Below are 22027 nucleotides of genomic sequence, written 5' to 3'. Positions count from 1 at the left end.
ATATTATATATTCCTGCTATTTTTACCCTTAATAAACTTTTAAAATATCCATGTTTATTCTTACCATTCTGTTCCTGACAATTTAAGTGTTTCAGTAGTGGAGCTTCCCCACAGGGAAGAAACTGGATATTCTCAATTCCATGATCTGTTCTGGGTCATTTGTGTAGGGCATTTGTTGAGATAAGAATCTGCATGGACAAAAAACTTCCAGTTTAAGTGATTAATCTTAACTGAATTATATCTTTTACATTACCCAGTGCTTCATCCTTGTTAGTTGCAAATGGGCAATGTCTAGGTGTCTTTTTGTCCCTTAGGTCAAAGCTCAGAGAGTGGAGGTTTCTGCTACTGATATTTGACCTTTGTTGTTTTTTTAGCTGTAGCACACTCACTGTGTGCTATTTTTGCTGTTGTTCTTACATGTGAAATTTGCAGTTGATGTATGAAAATGTTGTTTAAAATTCACAGGTTATGCAAAACTCCCTTTTAAATGGTTTGACTACCTCAGGGAAACTGACTCAATAGCTGCACCAGTAAAGCTCTTCAATAAGGTAATGAAATTATACGTGTTTGTACTGGAATTAGTGTTTTCCTTACATTTTTGCATAGTGCATGGGATAGACCCATTTGTTAAACACAGCTTTGAAAAGCTAAAACTTTTAGAGATAAGAACCGTTTGAGTAAACAAATGTTGGTATCTTTGAAATGTTAAACAGCTGCAGAGGTCCAGGAAACTTCATCAATGATACTTGTTTTTTTTTCTATATTAAGTGGATTGAAATCCCTGTTTCAGCACTGTGCTTAAACTATCTTGATGAACGTCTGTTTACTGATGTTTACTTTCTTTGCTTCCCCAGGAAGTTCCAAACCATGGGTTTCATGTTGGCATGAAACTGGAAGCAGTAGATCTGATGGAGCCTCGCCTGGTGTGTGTGGCCACAGTAACGCGCATTATTCACCGGCTTCTGAGGATACACTTTGATGGGTGGGAAGATGAATATGATCAGTGGGTGGATTGTGAGTCCCCAGATCTGTATCCTGTGGGATGGTGTCAGCTCACTGGATACCAGCTCCAGCCTCCAGCGCCACAGTGTGAGTCCTGCTTTGTCAATAATGAAAATTAATTTAATGGGGACTCATTTTACTAACCTTTTCCAGTTAGGTCCCTAGGCGTAACAAAAATAGAAAAAACTCTGGCTAATGCCTGGAAGTTCTAATTGACAGTTCTAATCTTTCCCACTTTGATTTCTAAAGTACTTCTGAGTGTTTTTTACTATTTTTCAATGCTAGAAGGTGCCGACTTGATGCCGGGAAAAAGCGTCTTGTCAGTTCTGGAGGAGCTCGCTGAGAATTAATATTGCTTTAAGACTGCCAGTGTATCTGTTTCACCTCCTAAATTAGTGGAACTCAGCCTGTGCAGAAGCTGTATGTAATTTGTTACATCACAACTTGTCCTTGTCAGATCAAGTGAAAATAACTGATGATATGCATTTCAAAAACAGTTTTTTAATATGAGGGTAATGAGCGTGTTCTTGTTAAGTAGTTTAATGCAAATTGATTTTCCATAGTAAATTTCTGTCTTTGTTCAGTCACTAAGGAAAAATTCTTAAACTGTGTAACAGCTTTGACACATTTTAAAGTGGGGTTGTTTTTTTTTTTTTAATGAGCATAAATTTTGAATTCTTCATTTTTGCAGCATCAAGAGATAGCCAGTCAAGTTCGTCCAAACAGAAGAAAAAAGCTAAATCACAACAGTACAAAGGACATAAGAAAAGTGGGTGACAAAATAGTGTTTGCAGTTTACCTGATGCTTTAAAGTTTGTGGTCTCTACCTAAGTCCCTGTTCTATTTGGAAATTTTCATGTTTTATGCACATGTCTAAACAGGTGTTATGCTTAAAGGCGCAGTATGCCACAAAAAGAACTTTTTCATTGAGAATAATCATTTTTATAGTTTGTGATAGGGTAGATGTTGCTAATAGTAATAATCTATTAATTGTAGATGGACAATGGTTAAAATAATTTTGTATTCTGACATAATTTCAGTTAAATAATACATTTGCTGTGTACTATATTGGTAGTTGTACTGCCTTGTACAAAATACTCAGGTATCAACACACTTTTCCCTCTGCTCTCTGTAACACAGGTAAAGGAATAAGAGCCGAGTCACTGGGATCAGAAAGAATGAGGTGTAGAAAATGTAAATAATCATCCAACTGGCTTCTCTTTGAAACAAAAAAAATACTTATTTGCCAGTTTTTTTGGTTTAGGCATTTATGTAAATTAAGCTTTTGTATTATTACTTTCAGAAACAAACAGCATTGCTGTATGTGGCTGTTCTTGTCACAGTAAAACACAGTAATGACATTTTTAAGAATCTGCCGTGTTCAGGTACTTTCCACAGTAATTGGTTCCCTTTGAATCAAGTTGTCAAAATGTAAAATTAGCTTGCTTAATTTAGTTCTGTTTCCAGAGTGTTTCGTTGTAGTATCAAACTAATGTGAGGAATTAAAACCTTGTCTTCCTGGTGAGTTTGTGAATGGATCTATTAAGGCCAATTGGAACCTTCTTCCCCAGTCATTGAGAATACAACCTATGCTGTGTTGACCTTTAGGGATGAAAAGTTGGCTGGTGTCACAGATAGAACAGGTGTCTAGGAAGTTCTTATAAATTCCTGTTAAGTGCCTCAAACATTGCACTGGTTTTCTTTTCGATGTTGGAGGAAGTAAACAGTAAAATCCAGATTCTTCTTGGAAAGCAGTATTTTTACAATAGAATTCAGGTACTGGAAAACTCCTGATTTGAGAATATCTGGGGAAAGCTGTGAATGCTGTTGCTTTATGGTTAATTACCTTTGTGTAAGACCTGGTTTTGGATAACTCTACACTATCTGTGCAGATTTTGTTTAGCAAGCTGTTCTAGACCATCATTCTCTTTACCTTATCCCTTTCCTAATACCTCTGCTAACCTGTCTTACAGTAAGTGTGACCCAAACCTGGAAAATTAATCTATCTTAATTAGTGCCATAGGAAGCTTTAGTCTAGCTTTAGAAAATTTAGTCTAGGGAAGTTTCTTCTTCACTTCTATCTAACGTAAGGTAAATGTTGCCTGTGGAAGCAAAGAAAACTTCTGATTGTGTTCTGGACTGTTTGCTGAATACTAAGAAATCCTCTTAACACCAGAAGATGAGAGAATAACATCATGAACAGTTAGAGCCAGCTGCCTTGTGTATGGGTTTTTTCTAAATAAGTTATGGCAACCAAAGTGGTGAGTCATCGGAAAAAACACAAAAATGTCTTCTGAAGCTTTTCCTTGTTCAGGACTTGTAAACAAAATAGAAAGTTATTTTGTAAATTATTTCAGTCACAAAACCATATAATGCAGCCATGATGTTTTTATGGTACCATGTAAAGTCACCACAGATGATTAACAAAAAACTCTGTGTCTTACATTAGTTTAGTTTGAGCAGAACAGGGTTATTTCCACACATTTTTCTCATGTGCTCACAACACAGCCCAGGATGTCATGGATGTCATTGAGCCTTTTTGCTGTGTGTAACGATGCAGATTTCTGCTACAGTGTCCCCTCCTTCCTGGGGGAACTGGGAGTGGACATGTTCACTGGGAAGCAGAACTGATTGCATCATAAACCTTTGGGAATGCTTTTGGGGATATTTGAGAATCTCCCCCAATTCCCTTTCTGACACTGTTTCTTTCAGTGAGTATGGTTTTGCCTGCTGCTCAGAAGGCTGTGCAGGTGACTTCTTGAAAGGTAACATGCCAGCATGCTGGGACAGTTAATTAATAATGAAGGATGTGATATTTGCTGGTATTGTCTGCTTCCTCTTGGGTGTGTATATCAGAATAAGGTTACTGAAATGATAATCTGACCTCTAGATTTTCAAGGCTGGAATTCTGTAGACACCATTCTGCCTCATTGATCTCTCTATAAGGCTATCCTGAAGTTGTCTTATAAGAAGAATATTTAAGCAGGGTGATATCTTTAAATATGCTTAATCAGTTACCTTTTCAGGGCTGTCTGACAATGCTGATAGGACTGAAGCATCAGCAGCCACAGTTTTGATGTAGCTTAAAGCATGGATTTGTGCTACAGGTCTTGTACCCTCAATACAGATCTTGTACCCTCAGAGAGCATGCCTTGAGCACAGAATAGGAGCATCTTAGTGATAAAGGAGAAACATGGTAATTTGTATGGGAAATGTTCTAATAACACTTTTTCATTAATGCAGTGTTTAATAATTAGAGGGCATTTTAGAAGTTTTTTTGCTATGCAGTAGCAATACAATAATTTGTATTTATGGGTAAAATGGTAAATACCATTCTAAGGGAATTAAGAGCATGTATTTTTAGCGGTGATAAATTTTGGAGAGGATTATTTCCCCAGAAGCATCCTTCTGTCTCTTAGGCACACTCATTGAAACACCTGCAGCCTGAAACTGAGCCAAGTATCTTGGGTGTCCAGGCAGAGGAATGTGTATGACTGTGCAATGTAACTGCAGCAGAAGTAATTCACAGCATTTGTATTTCATTGATTGAGCATGAAATAAGTGGTTCATGGTATTAAGCAATGCCCTTGAAGTCCTACCCGTAGCCTGTAGAATTCAGGGACTACAATGTGGCTGTTGAGAACAATATTCCCAGTAATAACAAAATGTGCCATTGTACAGGCCCTGGTTTTTGAGAATGGGTGAATATCAGTCAGAGCCATTTCTCAGTGAACAGTCAGTTTCCTGATGCAGTTTAACTTGAGCATTTATTTTAGTTTGACTTGATGTTTAGAGAGGAAGGCACCTGTTTGAAAGAAACCTGTCAGTTTGTCCAGGCCACCCATGGCAGGTGAGGTGCAGAGGAGCTTCTCTGGGGACAGTGAGTTGATTCCTCCTCCATACCAAGCCCTTCCAGCACGGACAGCCTCTGAGGCCTTCCAGCCTCCCAGGAATAGCCAGGAGTTCAATCCCAGCCTCCAAACAGGTAGCTGGTCACAGCAGTGTTTCACTGCAGAGTGGGAAGCTAAGGTCTCGGGTGTCATGTGCTGACTCATCCAATCTTTCTTTTTTCCCTTTTTTTTCCTTTGAATTTCATTTGGTTTAATTTTTTCTGCTAGAGAGTTTTTAATTCTTGCTGATGCACCATTTTACTGAATTAATCATAGCAGAGGCTTGCAGCTGGTTTAGAATTTCAGAGAAAGAAGGTTGTGGTGTGGGTTACTGAGAATCCCGGAGGGGCCCTGCAAATTGTTAAGATACAAAAAATGCGCCCTATAAAACTGAATGGTAATGTGGATCTGGGAATATTGGATGTAAGTAGGTTATTATTGTGTATTATCCTTTGCAGAGAAAATAACCATATGCTGTAAATAAAGATTTTTGTCTTTGTATCAGAAAAAGGCAGTTATCTGGGAAAATATCTTTGGAATATGTTATTTGAAATTTTGTGGATTACTAAGAAAATATATTTGAAGCAGTGTCATTGTTCATCTGTATGAGTGAGCAGAGGAAAAACTCTTAAAAATTAATTGGTAATATTGAAGTCGATTAAAATTTTGAACTTCTTTAAGTATAGTTTACATAATGTAATCAATCTTGAATTATACAAATGCACTGGTAGTTTTTCTCTTCCCTTTTCCTCATATCTCTGGCAATGTCATGCAGCAAATTATTGCTAACAAATATATTGTAGCAATAGGAGCTGTCAGACAGACTGGATGATGTTCTCCCTGCAGGACAGTTGCCAGGTTGATAGATTTAGCTTCAGATTTGCTTGATTACTCCCTTAATCTTGTCTTAGTCTGCACAGGCTGCCATGTCAGCACTCTCTACTGACTGGAATGCATCCAGAACAGTTTCTCCTGTCCATGTGTTATCCATTAACAGACTGGGAGAAATGGAACCCAAATGCCACCTTTAGACCCTGAGGAAAACCTTACTCTCTTCTGCACACCTCTCAACACTTCTGAAGGAACTCTTTAGTTTCACTTCATGTTCCTGCTGCTGTGTACATGCCATGTTTAACAGAGCCTTTGATGCTAAAGAGAAGCCTTGCTTACAGGAGAGTGTTCTGGAGCATCTATTTCTTCCCAAATGTTCTTTTGTGCTAAATCTATATCTGCATTGCATTTCCTTAGTGCAAAGACATACACAGTCTGAATTTCTGTATCATTAGATTTCAAAGTTCCTATGAAACACTTGTGTTCCTTGGTTTCTGATACTCAGTGATCAGTTGAGGGGATGATTATGATTAATTGAGGGGAACTTTTCAACACTGAATTTTGGTAAGGCTGGAGAAAATTAATTTTGTCATGTGGTTAGCCTTGTCATTGTCCAAAGATAGATATATATCTCTATATAGGTAGATATAGATTGAAACCAGCAAGACCATACCTTTTCAGTCTCTGGGAAGGAGGCATCACATTGATACCATCTAATCAATTAAAGCACATTTGAGATTGGCCAGAACTCATTAATTATGTGCATATCCTCAGCATCATTCATTGCCTGATATTGCAGTAGCTGTAGGACATATGCAGACACAGTGCATGGGATGTTTTGCATGGCTTTGAATGGAATCAGTGGAAGATGAGTAACAAAACAGCATCTGTTCTGAAACTTCTTGTCCATGGGAGATCTCAGTAAGGGTTCAAACCCAATTCTTTCCCCTTTTGTATCATCACGAGCACGGGAGAAAGGTTCAGCTCTTCACATTGGTTTGTATGATGTGGTTTTGCTCTCTAGCAAATGCCTGGTGCTTTGAGTGCTTTGCGTCTTTCAGTCTGAAATGATCTCTTGAGCACTGAAATTCACCTGTTGGACTGCTTCATTTTTAAAAAGGATGTACAGTCAGTCTTGCAGAAGAAGAGACTGTTCCCAGAGATTCACCCAATTGTGAAACATATTGCTCTATTTGTACTGGTTTTGGGAGGTTTGAATGTCATGGCATCAGACAGTGTGTCTCTGAGTCCTGGCAAATCACTGAGATGATGTAAAAAGGAAGTACCTTGCCCAATCTGCACTCCTTTCCCTTCAGTTGGATGATTTAAATTAGTTTTCCTTTTTCTTCTTTCAAGCAATTTGGTGTGCAGCTGTAACTAAGCTTTTCTAATGGAGGATTGTAGCTAAAAGCTGTATAACATGAACAAATGAAGTAAGATATCATTAAATATCTAAGTGTTAGGACTTTGGTTTAAATGAGCCGGAGGCAATACAAATCATGGCAACTGCTGTTTCTCCTGTACCTGCTGGAGCTTCCTGCTCAGGGGAGAGAAGGGAAACGACATGCATGGTGCGTTGGTTTGTATCCCTGACCTCTGTATAGCCTTTGCTTGAGGCATTGCAGCATAGTCAAGTAGCCAGTTGTGTGTCTTATCATTTAGACAGTACTTTGTTGCCCCCCCAGAGATCAGGAATCTTGGACAGAGTTGGCCATGATGCAGGGAAAAGTATTTGGGAGAAAAAAAATAAGGAAGGGATTGTGGGTTCTGTAGGTGGGAGGAGGACTCTATTAAAGAAAGATGAGGAGAGCTTGCGTTATGCTGCAGCAGCTTTTGACATCTTCTGCTATCTTAATTTTCAAATTTTATCTTTATTTAGCTCAACAGCTTATTTCAACATAGAATATTTTTAAAAGAATAATCAAACAGCTTATAAATTACTGCAAGGCTATCAGTAGCAGCAGGTTCTGGGTTGGGGTGTTTTCCTTTCACTGCATATTTTTGCATTTCATGACACATTGGCAAGGTATATAAACAATATATTGAATAATTATAAACTTTGATACTTATTCATTTGGTCATAGAGAATAATTTATTTTTGTATAATCAATCCTTTAATGTGGCTACTGCACCTTTAATGAATGTTTACCTGTTTTGTTTTCAGTGTTCTTTTCATTGTGCTCATATTTTGATAATCATGTCTATTTGTTAGTGAAAGTGGAAAAGTAATTGTGACATTGCTATTCATAATATCTTTCTCTTCATCCCATTTCTTTTTAATTTTGAGAAGAAAAGGGAAGATTAAAAGTACGAAAATAATTTTGTTTTAATGAAACTTACCTTCTGGGATCTTAAAATTTTATTGATGGATTGAGAAATCTTTGTTAATATGTTTTGTTGTCTGACATAGACTGTTTGCAATAACTGTTTGTGAAGTGGTTTGAATTGTAGGTTAACTGTTGGCCATTTCCAATCTCATTTTCACTTGCATAATGACTAAATAGGAAGCAAAGTGGGTTAAAAGTTAAAATGGTTTAAAATACTCACTTCTTGAGAAAATCTGGTAGAGAATATATTATTGTAAGTAATTTTAAATCTCTTAGAATTAGAGTATAACTTAGAGTTCCATCTGCACTCACAAAGTGTCTGTTCTCTGTGGGATCCTGAGCATTAAAACATCACTAAAATGCACCATGTAAGAAAATGGGGAATCTGGGATGCTCCCAATATCAATAATACATCAATTTAAGTTGTATAGATATTTAATGTGAATTTTTGATTTGTAGTGACTTCGTTACAGCTGAAGGAGGAGTTGCTGGATGGAGAGGAGTACAGCTTCCTGCAGGGAACGTCTGACCAGGAGAGCAACGGCTCCGCCAGCTATTACATCAAACAGGAACCCTGAGGCAGCTCCCTGCAGTGAGGGGCACAGCATTGGTGATAGGAAAAGAACCTTTCACCAAGACTGACTGATTCTGTTTCCACTTGGATGGTGCAGTTCAGGTGACTGTGCCTGGGGCGCTTTGCTAAATGTAGATGAATTAGACTTGGTTCAGAACTTTTCGGAACAGTGTGGAAACTATTTTAGTGAAAAAGATTTTTCAATTTATTAAAAACAGAAACAAAGGACACTTTTGTGTTGTATTTGAAGCTTTTGAAAGAATTTTGTAATATTTTCAAGTTCAGATTTATTGTGCATTGTTAACAAGAACTGAAATTCTAGTTTTTTTGTAAGATTAAAGTTTATTTAGCATGATTGTGGGAAGCAGTTGGAGGAAGATATAGTTGCAAATACAAATGAACTGTCATAACAAATGAACCTTTTTGGTACAAGTTGGGAGACTGTTGTACTCTTGTGAACTGCACTGGTCACGTCTCTGTTTTTTTAATTGTGAAAATAAGGCTTTAAAGCCCCGATTTAAAGGCATAAATTATATACGGAAGACAGTCCTGTAAAGCTCTACTCAGTGAGTAGCCCCAAGTGCAACGGAGCCATCGCCTGAGGAAGATTTTACATTTTCAAGGTGTTTTTATTTAGTTTAAAATACCCTTTTTGATATAAGGTTTTTGGTTTTTTAACATTTTTTAGGGGCTGATTCAGTGCCCATTAATATCAGTAGCCTTGTCTCCGCCGACTGCAGTGGGCATTGGATTGGATCTATAAAGCTCTTGTCTGTATATGAATGTCTGTAGTCTTGGAATGCTTCAGCAAATGTTTACAGAGCCCTATACCAAACTGGAACTTCAGAAAATTCTGTGATTGGAAGATTAGTTGTAGCTCTGAATTTTGACTGAAGAAGCAGCTTAGATGGACAGTCACTAAGGATTCGCTTGGTAGTGGGAAGGAACTTGTGAGTATTCTTGTGATTTTTTTTTTCCCCCATTTAGAAAGCCCTAAATGTTTCTTTACCATCTTAAATATTTATATGTGATCATTCAGATGACGTGCCATATGGTTTCAGGTGACCTAAAAGGAGCCCTACATTGTGGATTAAAAATTAGTTCAGTCCTGCATAACCTGCAGTATTCATGTCTTGCTGCAATAGTGTAACACAGGACTTGAGAACAGTATCAAAATCACATGGTTTTAGTCTATAATTCAGAAACTGGATTTGCCTATTGCCTGGAATTCTTGTCTCATGTCAAGCATCCCATTGCCCCCCAACTGGTCAACTTCCAGATTTTTACAAGGCAAGAGTCACATAAAAGGGTGAAAATGATGAGCATTTAAGCACAAAGTATTTTTGCAGGAGCTTTTAATAATTTGGATTTTATCTTTCCATATTTTAAACTTCTGTACATTTTTGTAAATGGAGTTGATGAGTGAGGTGTTTGATCAGCCCTGCAGAGCTGTGACTGGAAGAATGTACATCAAGAGCTTTAGCTTTTACTGGTAAGGTTCATTAACTAAACTCTCAGGAATTATAAATTCTGTAAGTGCTTCTGGGTCTTCACAGGTTCCCTTCAGAGCAGTACAATGATCATCTGACTCTTGACCAGAAATTAAGGCTTAAAAAAAAAATTGATCAAAAATTATTAACATCTGTATCCTACAGCCTAAGAAATGTTTTAAGGATATCAACCCACAGAGCCCCGGGAGACCATTTTTTTGTATATTGTTGTTTGAGCTTAAAAAAATAGTGCATAGAAAGTTGAAAACCAGCAATTTGATTATTTTCTAACATATCGCTCCAACTTTGGGTACATAGCATTGGTGATATACACAGGTTTACCTCATTCTATGCAAGGGGGGTTAATTATGTAAAGTTTTGTATTTACTACAGGAAGTAAAGCATGTGCTGTATAGTTTAGGAATGTCTGGAATTCTTTCCTCCCTTACTGGTAAAATTTCTTAAATTACAACCTGTTTTTAACAACAGCTTCTTCTATTGACAGAATCTGTTAATCTGATTACAAGAATCTGTAACTTCAGGTGGTAAAGGCATTTTAGCTTGCTAAAATAGCCATAAAAAGGACTTTGTTGGACCTGGTAGTCTTCAAATAGCTTATCTCAGATTCTGACCCACGATGTTTATTTTGAACATCAAAATAGACAACAGCCTAGATTGGAGAACTAGGATTAGAGACCATTGTAGTCACAGTTTGAGCCTTGCTTGTTTTCCTGTGTTCTCAATTTCATCTGCTGTAAAATCCAGCTCTGCAAGCATTGATTTCATTTGGTAAGTATAGCACTATTGATTTTTTTTTTTTTTAATGCAACAACTTGCAGGTTATCACATCAGCTGGAACAAGATTCTCACAGTCTTGCTTTCTTCTCTCATCAACAGCTTCTGACTTCAGTAGAAAAACTGTTGCATTAATTAGTGTGTCATAATGTAGAGAGAGGGTTGGACTAGTTAATGAGTGAGGTGCATTGCCCGGTCACTAAACTGAGTATTGCCCCAGCTCATCCCTGATTTCAGAGTCTATCTCCAAATGTCAAGAGGGAAAATTAGTCCTTAACACACTTCCTGTGTTGGGAGAATTATAAGAGTCTGTCCTAAAGTCTGTCAGTCTTTATAATATTCCTTTATTCATCAAACACTAAAGTCTGTGAGGTGATCTATGTTCTCAGGTACCTGTGTGACTTCAGCAGTTGGTGAAACGCCTTTTGTGTCTCTGGGTTCATAATATGCCTCAGTTGTGTAATTGTCAAGTACAGTGACATCTGTGCTAAGCAAACCATGGAAGGAGCTGCTGGAAGTCACTTGCTGAGGAGCAGCTCAGGAAAAACCTGAGCAAGGTGCTACCAGGGATGTGGTCCCCAGAGAACCTGAGGGGTGTCCCTGTGGCAGCTCCCTGGCTTTGCAAAGCATTCCTGTGGCTCTGGGATGTTTCTCATGGCTTTCAAGCTGTAGTACCTGCCTGAGGGAGCAGCAAATGTTGGACACCTAAAACCTTCAATGGGGTTGGACTAATGCTGGCATTGGGCACAGCAGGTTTTTCTGACCGTGAGGCAGCCCAAGCCCTGTCCCTGACTTGGCTGCTGTCCTTCTTGTTCCAGATCTCTCTGCTGATATTTGATTACATTATTTTCAGTAGAACTCTAACCTGTTCCTTGCTGCATCTGAGGAAAGCTACAGCAGTTACTGATTCCTTGTTCTATGGATGCTAACACGGGTTGCAGTGTTTGTTTTGGGTTTTTTATTGTTGTTTTCTGTGATGTGAATACCCTCCCTCGATCTTTGTATGATGGTGCTAACACATTTGGTAACAATCCTTTATTAGGAAGGGATTTTTAAAAACTGTGATTTTAGCTGAATTTTTCTTCCTTTTGATTTTTTTTCATATTTAAAATTTAAAGCCACAGCCATTTATACAAAAAAGGCATCAGCTTTGGCCCCTGGAAAAATGCTGGGGGCAAGAATCAAGAATAAACAAATGGGTTTTTACATAATTTCTGTATGTATTTGATATATAGATCAATATCTGTACAAATTTAATCTTTTATTTTCTTTGTTATTTGTGTGGTCAGTGAGGGAGTATTTAAAGCTTTCTCATGCAATGTACATAACTCAGTGAAAAAATGCTTTTGGAAAAATTAATGTTACTTTCATTTTTACAAGACTGCGGATTTTCAGCATGGATGTGAAAAGCATTAAATCATAACTTTGTGTACAAGATAAAAATAATTCACTAAATTTGCCTTTTTTACACAAAATAAAAATGATTAAAAGTCTTTTTCTGAATAGTGATTGTTTTGCTTACACTCTTAACCTTATTAAAAATACCCACAATCTGTAATAATATGAGTATTTTAAGTATGTTGGTGTGACGACAAATGGTGTGGGGCCCTGAGCACAAGGTAAGGGGTTTGATAAGAGAAGGTGAATTCAATAAGCATTTTAGAGAGCAAGCTTTGCTCTCAGTCTCATTTCATTTAGTATTAATATTTGTGTAAGGAGAAAATTTTGTGGTATCCCTTTTTTCTTCTAGCTGTGTTGGAAGTAGCTCCAGCCTCACTTCAGCTCTCCCTCTGCAAATTTGCTGCTGCTTGAGTCCAACAGCTGTGCCAGGGTCACATGTCAGTGGCACCTGAATGATTAAAATTACTTTTATGAGTATTTGAACAGGGGGTCTGTTGTAAGTGAATGCACCACAAGGAATTAGTTCACACCCATTTATTTGACAGTCACTTTCAGCACTAAGATAACCGTGGTTGCTCCCAGGGCAGCAGCTGGAATGAGATGAGGTGTTGGAAGGCACAAATCACTGTGGGCACCCATCACTCATAGATCCAGTCATGTGCGCAGGGCTTGAAGTCAATGAGCTCTGCGGGTTTGAACCACAGGTTGATCTCCTTCTGTGCACTCTCCACAGAGTCGCTGCCATGGATGATGTTCCTGTGGAAGGAGACAAACATTGATCCCTATAAAAATACACCTCCAGCAGCCTTGTTCTCAGTTTGCAAAAATGTGGATGAAGCATCTAGAGTGGGGAGACTACTGCTGTTATTTCAGGTAGAGTGTTCCAACACCCCACCCCTCCAAGAGCTAATTATGCCTATCAAGGTCACTCTAGAGCTACTGTTCTGCAACAGCCCCTGCCTGACCTTACATGCTGCTTTGGGGAAGAGCTGGACTGCAAACAAAGTCAGCTTTGTACCACTTTCCTAAGTAGCAGATATGCACTGTCACCTGCAAATAAAATACAATCAGACTAAGGCCTCTACCACCAATTTTGGTTTTCCAGAATAAAAGACTGCCAACAGTTTTTGTGTTGGCAGGTAAACAGCGAGTAGGAGTTGTTTTAACAGACTGAGTACAAACCTTCCCACTTGAATGCAGAAATCACCACGGATGGTGCCAGGCTTGGAGTCTGCAGGGTTGGTTTCCCCCAGCATTACTCTCCCAGTTTTAACCACATTGAGTCCTTCCCATACCTTAAGATAAAAAACACAAAAATTCTGTTAAGCCATACTTGTGCAAAATACTGACAGTTCAGCTTTGCTCCACCATACTTTGCAAAGAAACAAAGATATTTAAGAAACAAAGATAATTAAAGATATTAACCTTGCCTAGATTATCTCTTGGGCTTGTAAAGGTGACAAGGGAAAAAAACAACTGAACTGGAAGTTAATGTACAAAGCGAACTCCCAACCTTTTGTGTTGTGGAACAGGGACACCCTGCTGAGTGTTCTCTCCTCTGTCATTATCACACCAGGAGATGCTACTAGAGCAAGTACTGTGTTTTGGGGGGAATGTAAAAATTAATGACACAGAAGTTTGTATCAAGAGAGCCTGACCTTTTTTTGCCCAAAACAGATTTTTTGGCACAGAAGATTTGCTTTCAGGAATTTTGCTTTATACATTTATACATTGAGCATTTTAATACGCATTTTATATGAGCACTTTTCTTATTATATAAAAATTTCACTGTCTTAATTTTTTCTTTTGCCACTATCAGAACAAGGTAGTTTAAAAAATATTTCTGCAGCACCATCTCTAAATATTCTTAATAATTTATAGAGCAAGAAAAATATATTCAAGCAAGTAATCTTAAACTAAAATGAAGTCACTTACCATGGCCACAACAGGTCCAGAGTTCATGTATTTAACCAAACCAGGGAAGAAGGGGCGGTCTTTCAGGTCAACGTAATGTTGTTTGAGAAGGTCTTCAGAGGCCTTCGAAAGGACAGATTTAACTTTAAATATCATTGTCTGAATGTCATTGAACAAAAGGTGTTACAGGTGTAAGACTGCGGCGTTAGTGATTAGATTCACAATTAATGTTACCAACAATGCTGCAGTGCTATTGTGTGTATCAGTGCGAGCTCCTGCTGTAATATTAAAGGAGTTCTTTGTGGCTGTGCTGGGAATTGTCAATAGGATTTCTTTGCACGGCAGTGAGTCTCTGCAATAAGCAGAGTACGGGGGAGTACGGGGTCCCGGGGTGATGTTACCCAACACAACCTTTCAGCCTTGGCCATTCCACCTCTCAATCGGGCTGCATTAAACCTCTGAAGCAAAATTGGCTGGTTATGGAAAGGGTAGAAGCCGTGTGCCGAGGAGGAAGGGCCTGACGCGCGCTCCAGCACAGCCGCCATCTGCTCCCAGTTCTGCCGCAGGAGAAGCCGCGAGGGGAGATTCTCGGTGCGGCTGTGGTGAGCCCTTCTCGGGCAGGGCACGGACAGGGTTGGGGGCAAGGCGTGGGCACTCACGTGTACGAACTTCATGGCTACGAGCCGGAACCCTTTCTGCTCGAACCGCTTGATAATCTCCCCGACCAGCCCGCGCTGGACGCCGTCGGGCTTGATGGCGATGAAGGTGCGCTCGCTGTTCCCCGCCATGGCGCTGCGGGCGGGAGCGCGGCGTGAGGGGACGCGCGGCCTCAAGGTCGGCGACGGCCATGGCGGTACCGCCCTGCCACGCGGCACCGCCACGGAATGTCCCCCCGGCCCCGCCGAGCCCGGCCCGGCCCCGCCGAACCCCGCCGGGCCCCTCCGCCTGCACCCCCCATTGCCCTGGAGCGCGGGGCCCGACCCGGCCCGGACTCACCTATCCGGAGCTGCCGCCGCCGCTACCCCGCGCACCGCTGCCGCCGGAGGAAGAGGCGCAGGACGAGGCGTGCACGCCGCAGATCCCCCGCCCTGCGCAGAGGAGGAGCCGCCGGGTCGGCGGCGCTTCCGGGGCGGGATCGCCAGCGCCAAGCGGAACCGGGCCGGGCCGGGATGAAGCGGGACTAGGCCGGAGAGCGGCCGCTTCGGGGCCCGAGGACCGCGGGGTGGCTCTTGGCCAGCCCTGGCCGCACCTGTCGCCTCCGCCGCCTCGACGGTTATTTACAGACGCAGCAACTGTGGCTTAAGCCTTTAAGGCACTGAAACGCCGGCGGATGTTTAACGCAACTAAATAAATTTTTACTAATTTTTTGCTGAGTTGGCTGCTTTCAGGTATCCCCGCGGCCTGAGAGTTGGTCCTGCCAACTAGGCTGCACTGCACAGCACGGCTACAGCTCTTCAAAAGCATATTTATCACAGAAAAGTGATGTGGTACCTGTAACACAGGAACATTATTGATAATTTCATTGGGAAGATGAAGCTGCCAAGTGTCAAAACCTCACAGTCCCTGAACCTGTGTCACAACATGAAGCGGGGAGTGTGTTGTTACTTTTTATGATGTTTACTGCTTGGCCCTTTCCTAGTTGATAAGCACCTTTGCCTGAGTAAGTTATAATCGCACACCATCACTGCGGCTGGGATATGAATGAAATAACCTCTGCAGTCCTTGCACTGTCTCTTGTTGAGGGGCCAGTTAGTGTCCTCACAGGGTCAGTTAGTGGTTTCACACTGGACCTGCTCAGGTACCTCAGCTATGCAGGATTGCTGGCTTCCACCTCCTCCCGGTCACATCATATTAGAAACACTAATCAGCAGCTTCCTGACAACCCAAGCACCTCCAGATAAAGCACAATTCTCTATTTTGTAGAATTGAGATGTCTCAAGTAACCTTTCAAGCAAAGATTAAACTGGAGACCACTCATCTCATGCTCAGGTTTGCCACATATTCCCTTTCCTCCAACTTCTTTTAACCGAGTGATTTATCTTCTATAACATTGAATAGTTTCAGAAGTGGGGCTCACAGCCTCCCCTACACCTTCATAGTTAGAGAATTTGTTCCACTTCCTTATACTCATTAATTAAAGACAAAATATTTAAGATTTCATTTTATTTCACTTAAGAAACAGCAAATATTGTTTTATTTTGTGCCATCTCTTTTTAGGAGCTTGATATCACCATAAGGTATCATAAGCCTTCCATTCAACCTTCACTGCATAGTTCAGTATTCAGATACAAGAATTCGCTCTGGGGGAAAAAATAGTGGAGCTTGAGCAACTGATTGCATGAAACTCTTACTCTTAGTGAATAAAATGTTGCAGAGAAATAAATACATAATATCAATCCCAACTTCCTCATCCAGTGCAACTTTTGCTGTTGAAACTGAAACACCTTCTGCATTATTATGACTCTACTTCTTTACATCATTAAATACAAAACGATAGTGATGAAGTCACTTCTAAAACAACTTATCCAAGAACGATTTGCTTTGAAGTTCCAGCTACTGAGGAAACTGCACTAATGAGAACACAGCTAAATTACCTGCTGTTCAGCCAGCAAAGCAAACACCACTTTTATTGCTCTGTGCAATGTCAGAGGGCTGCTGCACTGAAGTGGCTAAGGGTAGAATCTCCCTCATCCATCCTCACATTAATCTTCTTTTCACATAAAAGAACATTTCATCAAGCCTGGCCGGTTAATCGGTCCTTAAAATACTACATAAATCCCATGTGGAACGAAAAAAGAGTGAGTTGAAACAGTGTCAGTGTGGAAGCCAGTTGTCATTTTAGCCAGAGTTGAGCTCTTTATGGGCACAGCATGTTCTGGGGAGAGAAATGAGCTTTTTTTTTCTGCAGCCATTTTAGGAATGGGGACACACTTGACTTAATATTAAGTAAATCCTCACCATTTGGGCATATTATCAATGCATTTACAAACCATCAGTTGTCCTGTAATGTTTTAGCAAAGTTAACCTCTGACTCTGAGCCATTTGCATATTTATTTACCAAATAAATTTTTACCCATTTTTATTGTGTTTACCAAAATACACTCTATGACTATAAAATGCTTCAGAAAAATATATGTTATCTATTCTCTATTTTCATCTCATATCTCTCAGTCCCAGAAGCAGCTTTTTAAATGTGCAATTCCATCTATAACTTGACAACTTTTAAATCAAAGGAGCAGCAAGCACTGACCCTGACATCCACAACAGAACAATTTCACTGTTTTCTGAGGTTTCTACCAGGGAATTCTTTGAAATAGCTAGAGGCTAGCAGCTGCTTATGGACATGGGAATATCAGAAGATCCGGGCTGGGTGTTAATCATAGATCCACTCATGAGCACAGCTTCTGTAATCAACCAGTTCTTCAGGAGTGAACCATAAATTGATCTCTGTCTCAGCACTTTCCACAGAATCACTGCCATGAATGATGTTCCTAGGAAAAGAAAAGGTGAATAAAAGAGAAAAGGAATTCTTAAAGTAAAGTAAGCTTCTTGTTTTGAAGTAATTCTCACTATGGACAGAAGCTTTAAGTGACAGTAAAGTATGAAAAGACACAGCATAGGCAGTGTCAGCTTTGCTCCTCATTTTTGTCAATGGGGACAACCATGACTTGATCCGTATCCTTAGATACTAATATGTCATGGGCACAGGGAATGGCATCTCCATGTGTAAAACAGAGAAGGATGGAGCACAGTTCCTGTAGATATTATGACATAACACTTAGCATTTAGTGCTTTTGAGTGATACCAAATGTTTTAAAATTTACTTTCCAACTTGGACACAGAAGTCCCCACGAATAGTGCCAGGCTTGGAATCGAATGGATTGGTTTCCCCCAGCATCATTCTTCCAGTCTTAATCACATTAAGACCTTCCCACACCTTAAAGAAAAAAAAAAATCCTTTCAGATTATTAAATTTTAGCAGCAGATAAATTATACCATCCACAAGAACACAGGGCTGTCGATCATGGCACAAATCACTATCTGAATATTTATCACAGTGAGACAAATTTATCTCCAATTCTTCTGTCAGATTCTTGAAGCGTCTGCTCACATGGTCCCCCTCTGTACAATCCCTCTCCTCACAAAGGGTGGGGAGAGAACCATTTTCCATCTCAGTATGTCCAACAGTCTCACAGAGCTGTTTGTTCATGGGATAGCTAGGCCTCAACTATTTTACAAATACATTATCAAGGAGAAAAAGAGAACTAAACTTAAAATGTTCCACCATCCTTATTCAGCTTTCTTACTACATGGCATTTCAGAGTGAGGCTTTTGTGCAGGTTTACTGTTTCTCAAGGTCCTGGTTGTGATTCCTTTTTGCCCCTGCCCTCTTCCTCAAAAAACTGACTCAAAGGAGAGAAAGATTATGAGAAAATATTAAAAAAAATAGTTAACAGCACATCTTCCTAATCACAGTATTTGAATCCAGATTTTAAAATCCTTTAAAAAATAAACTGGAATTCAGCAGGTGACACAATCTCATTGCAGGGAAGACAATCAAGCAGTGTGGTTTTCCTTGGCAGGAACTCACCATGGCTACAACAGGTCCTGAGTGCATGTACTGCACCAGGCCATCGTAGAATGGCCGGTCCTTGAGGTCAATGTAGTGTTCCCTCAGAAGGTCCTCAGAGGCCTGGGTTATAAAACAGACAGACAGACAGAGAAAAAAGCTTACAATAAGAGCTTAAGAGCATAGAGGTAAAATCACAGAGGTAAACGACAGAGCATTGGTAATCCTGAAACTGGCACGCACTTTAAAATTCAGTATTTCCAGCTCCTTCCTAAGAGTACTTTGGGTCTATATGAATTTGAACTGTTTGCTTTAACTACAACTAAACTTAGAAAAGTTTTTTTGTCTATGCAGGTAGTTTATGTGACCTGGGATTTGTAAAAGATACTCAAAGATATTTATTTGGTATAGGAGGCACCTGAAAGAATATTCTCTTCAGACTAAGGGCATCAGGTTACTAAAATTAGTGTGCTTAGCATGTCTAAAGCATTTAGCCAGAGCTGGGAATTGGAACTTTTCCAAAAACATCCCAAGTACGACTTCTCAAAATTTCAGTTTTAAATGTTACAGAGGCCACATTTGTTGTCACAGCATGCTGCTGTACTCGAAGGCTACAACTGATATAAAAAAGTGTTCACAGCAATTGAGGAGAGCTTACGTGTACTAATTTCATGGCTACCAGTTTGAATCCTTTCTTCTCAAAGCGTTTGATGATCTCCCCCACCAGTCCCCTCTGGACCCCATCAGGCTTGATGGCAATGAAGGTGCGCTCCTCAATGGCAGCCATGATCCTGAGGAGGGAGGGAACAAAATTTGTTATTCCAGGACTGTGAGATCCCAGTCCATCCCAACCCTGTCTGCTAGAAGTGTAATTAGATTTGCTGCATCTGAGAGTCAGTAATCCATGGTCTCCAATGTTCGGACAAACCAGTGACAGCACACAGGTTTTCCCAGGTGCTGCAGGAGTGAGTTTGAAGCAGTGGAAGGGTGCCAAGTGTAAGAACAATCAGCGAATACCGAAATCAGAAAAACTGAACGGAAAGGAAGGTAATGATCACCACAGATCCATCTTCCAGTGCCGTGCAATAAATTAATAAATTAGTACACACACAGAGTTTTTACCAGCAGGAAACCAGCAGGACGCGAGGGGCTGTGAGCCCCACGCTGGAGCACACCTGAGCGGGCAGGTGAGGGATGCAGAGGCTGCGGGGAGGCTCCGCGCGGGGGCTGCGGTGACACTGCCCGGGGACGGAGGGACCCTTCCCGCTGCCCCGCAACCCGGCTTACCCGCTGGTGGCCCAGCGGCTCTGGCAAACCTTGAAGCCTTGTCCCTCGCCGGTAGCCCGGTGCCTGTGGCAAACAGTGTCCCCCGCTGATGACCCCGGTGAGTGTCGGAGCCCGAATACCCCACGGTTCCCTGGGCGTCTCCCAGAGCCCGTGTCCCCCGCTGTTTCCCCGCGGCTCTGGCAGCCCGTGTCCCACGCCAGTGGCTCTGTCAAGCCGTGTCACCGCGGCTTCTCACCCGGTTTAGCCGTGCCCCACCCCTCGCCCCCGCACAGCGGCTGCCGTGGCGACAGCGCGGCCTCCCGTCCGTGCCCAGCGCCGCGACCGCCCCAGCCCCGTTCGGAGGGGGGAACTCGGGATCGACCCCTGTGCCCGGGGAACACCAGCACCCACCCAACGCCTCTTCCCTCAGAGCAGGAGTGCCGGGCTCAGCCCTGCCAGCATTTCAGTCTTGCCTGCTGGATCCCGGTTCTTATTTAACAAAAGGCACATTACGTTATTTTAATAAAAATGTCGTTATCGTACTGTTCTGCTTGTATTTCCTCTTTAAATGAGGTAATTAATTTTGTTTGGTTTTTTTTCTGGTTATACTATATTAGCTCTTTGAGTCAAAAGACCCTTCAACCATTTACCTAACCCTGAGCTGCTTTGCCTTGAGCATTTTATTGCCTTTAAGGAAATTGAGGATAAAGCATCTGGATGGAAATCCATGCTCGTCCTGTTTTTGCTTCCAAACTGAGGTGGACTTGCTGGGCTCCGCTTCTTGGCTGTTCTTGAAAGCAAAACAATGAAGATTTTGCTTCCCTCTGGGCAGGACTTCGCTGCTTGACAGGGAAAAGTTCAGCTTTTTGATAACATGGATTTCCTTACTTGGGATCCCTTCTCTTCACTGCAGTCCATCACACATCCATGTGGTACTTTTAGTTCTGGTGGGAGACTCCAGATCTGACCTAAGCATCTATTCAACCAACCTGCTTTCTTGTATTCAGGGTCCTTTTCCATCACAGTTTCCAAGACCTCTGATTTAGCAGATGATATTTTAAAAAATAGTGTCATACATTCTAGCGAGTCCTCCTTGAGGTTATTTTGAAATTAGAGTTTCTGAGTAGTCTCCTGACAATGCAAATCCAATTTGTTCTCTTGCTTTGATACACATTTATTCAAGATGTTTCATACTACTTAAACAAACTCCAGTGCTGTAATCTTCATTATGGCAAAATAATACATTAAAAAAAAAAAAAAAAAAAAGAAAGCTCTCTAGAAACAGGATGTTTATAAAAATATCAAGTTTAAAGCAGCAATAGGACATCTATTTACAGTCTTGTTAAATCTACGTCATTTAATGATTAAAGCTTAGGACTTGCCCTAAGGTGGGCAAGCATGACTTCCAGCTTTACCATAGGTCTGTTCTGTGATGTGTGCCAAGTCTTTTAACCTCATTAAATAAGGGTCAACTCTGCCACTTTTGAGATTAATCCATGATTAGCAGAGCAAGTTGTTACTGTATAAATGAGATTTTGCTTGTTGCAAATTTTACCAAGATCACTTAATAACATTGGAAATCACATGTTTGTCTAAAATGTGAAGAAGTAGAGAGTCTAGCCAAATAATTTCAAAAAGATAGACTGATCATGGGAAAGAAGTAAACACCTTCAAAGTTGTCAGTGAGTGAACTAAGTGTAACTGTTGAGCTCAAACCATTTCCACATTACTTAAACCCAGTAGAGATTTTTAAAACAGGCCTGAGACAAAGGACTGACTGTGAATGTCTCCAGACTTCAGGAGAATTTAACACAGCTCCAGCGTTACTGGTTTGGGCCCAGTTTTACACTGGTCTTAGCTCACAGCCTCTGTCTGTTCCACTTGGAATATTAGGGGTTCTCATCAAAACTCATAATTTGTGCTGTGTTCCTCTTGCTCCTTGTAACCAGAGTCCTCACTCTGACATG

The 22027-nt window shown here is 40.8% G+C and overlaps 3 protein-coding genes across 12 annotated transcripts in view; 1 reads left to right on the top strand and 2 right to left on the bottom strand.

Annotated features, from left to right (window-relative positions):
* Positions 1-12402, top strand: part of MBTD1 (mbt domain containing 1) — a 35184-nt gene extending 22782 nt beyond the window's left edge. For 8 of the 9 annotated variants that reach the window (XM_058038573.1, XM_058038570.1, XM_058038569.1 and 5 more), the window contains 4 exons: positions 466-548; positions 855-1089; positions 1694-1771; positions 8510-12402. In XM_058038573.1, coding sequence (XP_057894556.1) covers positions 466-548; positions 855-1089; positions 1694-1771; positions 8510-8628 — 515 coding nt within the window. In that variant the 3' untranslated portion in view covers positions 8629-12402. The remainder of the gene's footprint in view (positions 1-465; positions 549-854; positions 1090-1693; positions 1772-8509) is intronic. The other variant, XR_009115465.1, reaches the window with a different exon arrangement.
* A 424-nt stretch (positions 12403-12826) lies between these two features.
* LOC131092418 (nucleoside diphosphate kinase) lies at positions 12827-15501 on the bottom strand (the record flags this gene model as incomplete). The annotated part of the gene is made up of 5 exons (XM_058039098.1): positions 12827-13066; positions 13493-13605; positions 14246-14347; positions 14884-15016; positions 15221-15501. Coding segments are annotated over 5 exons (747 nt in total), but the record flags the coding sequence as incomplete, so codon positions are not given.
* A 910-nt stretch (positions 15502-16411) lies between these two features.
* On the bottom strand, positions 16412-20312 carry LOC131092282 (nucleoside diphosphate kinase-like). Of its 2 annotated transcripts, none has more exons than XM_058038924.1 (5): positions 20082-20312; positions 19453-19585; positions 18816-18917; positions 18049-18161; positions 16412-17715 (listed from the first exon to the last, which is right to left on the bottom strand). In XM_058038924.1, exons 2-5 carry the CDS (start codon positions 19579-19581, stop codon positions 17598-17600), a joined length of 462 nt encoding a protein of 153 aa, XP_057894907.1. In that variant the 5' UTR covers positions 19582-19585; positions 20082-20312; the 3' UTR covers positions 16412-17597. The 2 variants fall into 2 exon arrangements, with proteins under 2 accessions (XP_057894907.1, XP_057894908.1); XM_058038925.1 differs by having other exon boundaries at positions 20111-20312.
* Between the last annotated feature and the right edge of the window lie 1715 nt (positions 20313-22027).

Source organism: Melospiza georgiana, chromosome 21, assembly GCF_028018845.1.
Source record: "Melospiza georgiana isolate bMelGeo1 chromosome 21, bMelGeo1.pri, whole genome shotgun sequence".
In the NCBI taxonomy this organism is placed as follows: Eukaryota; Metazoa; Chordata; class Aves; order Passeriformes; family Passerellidae; genus Melospiza; species Melospiza georgiana.
The sequence above is the reverse complement of the archived record's forward strand: the minus strand, read 5'-3'. Positions and strand labels throughout refer to the sequence as shown.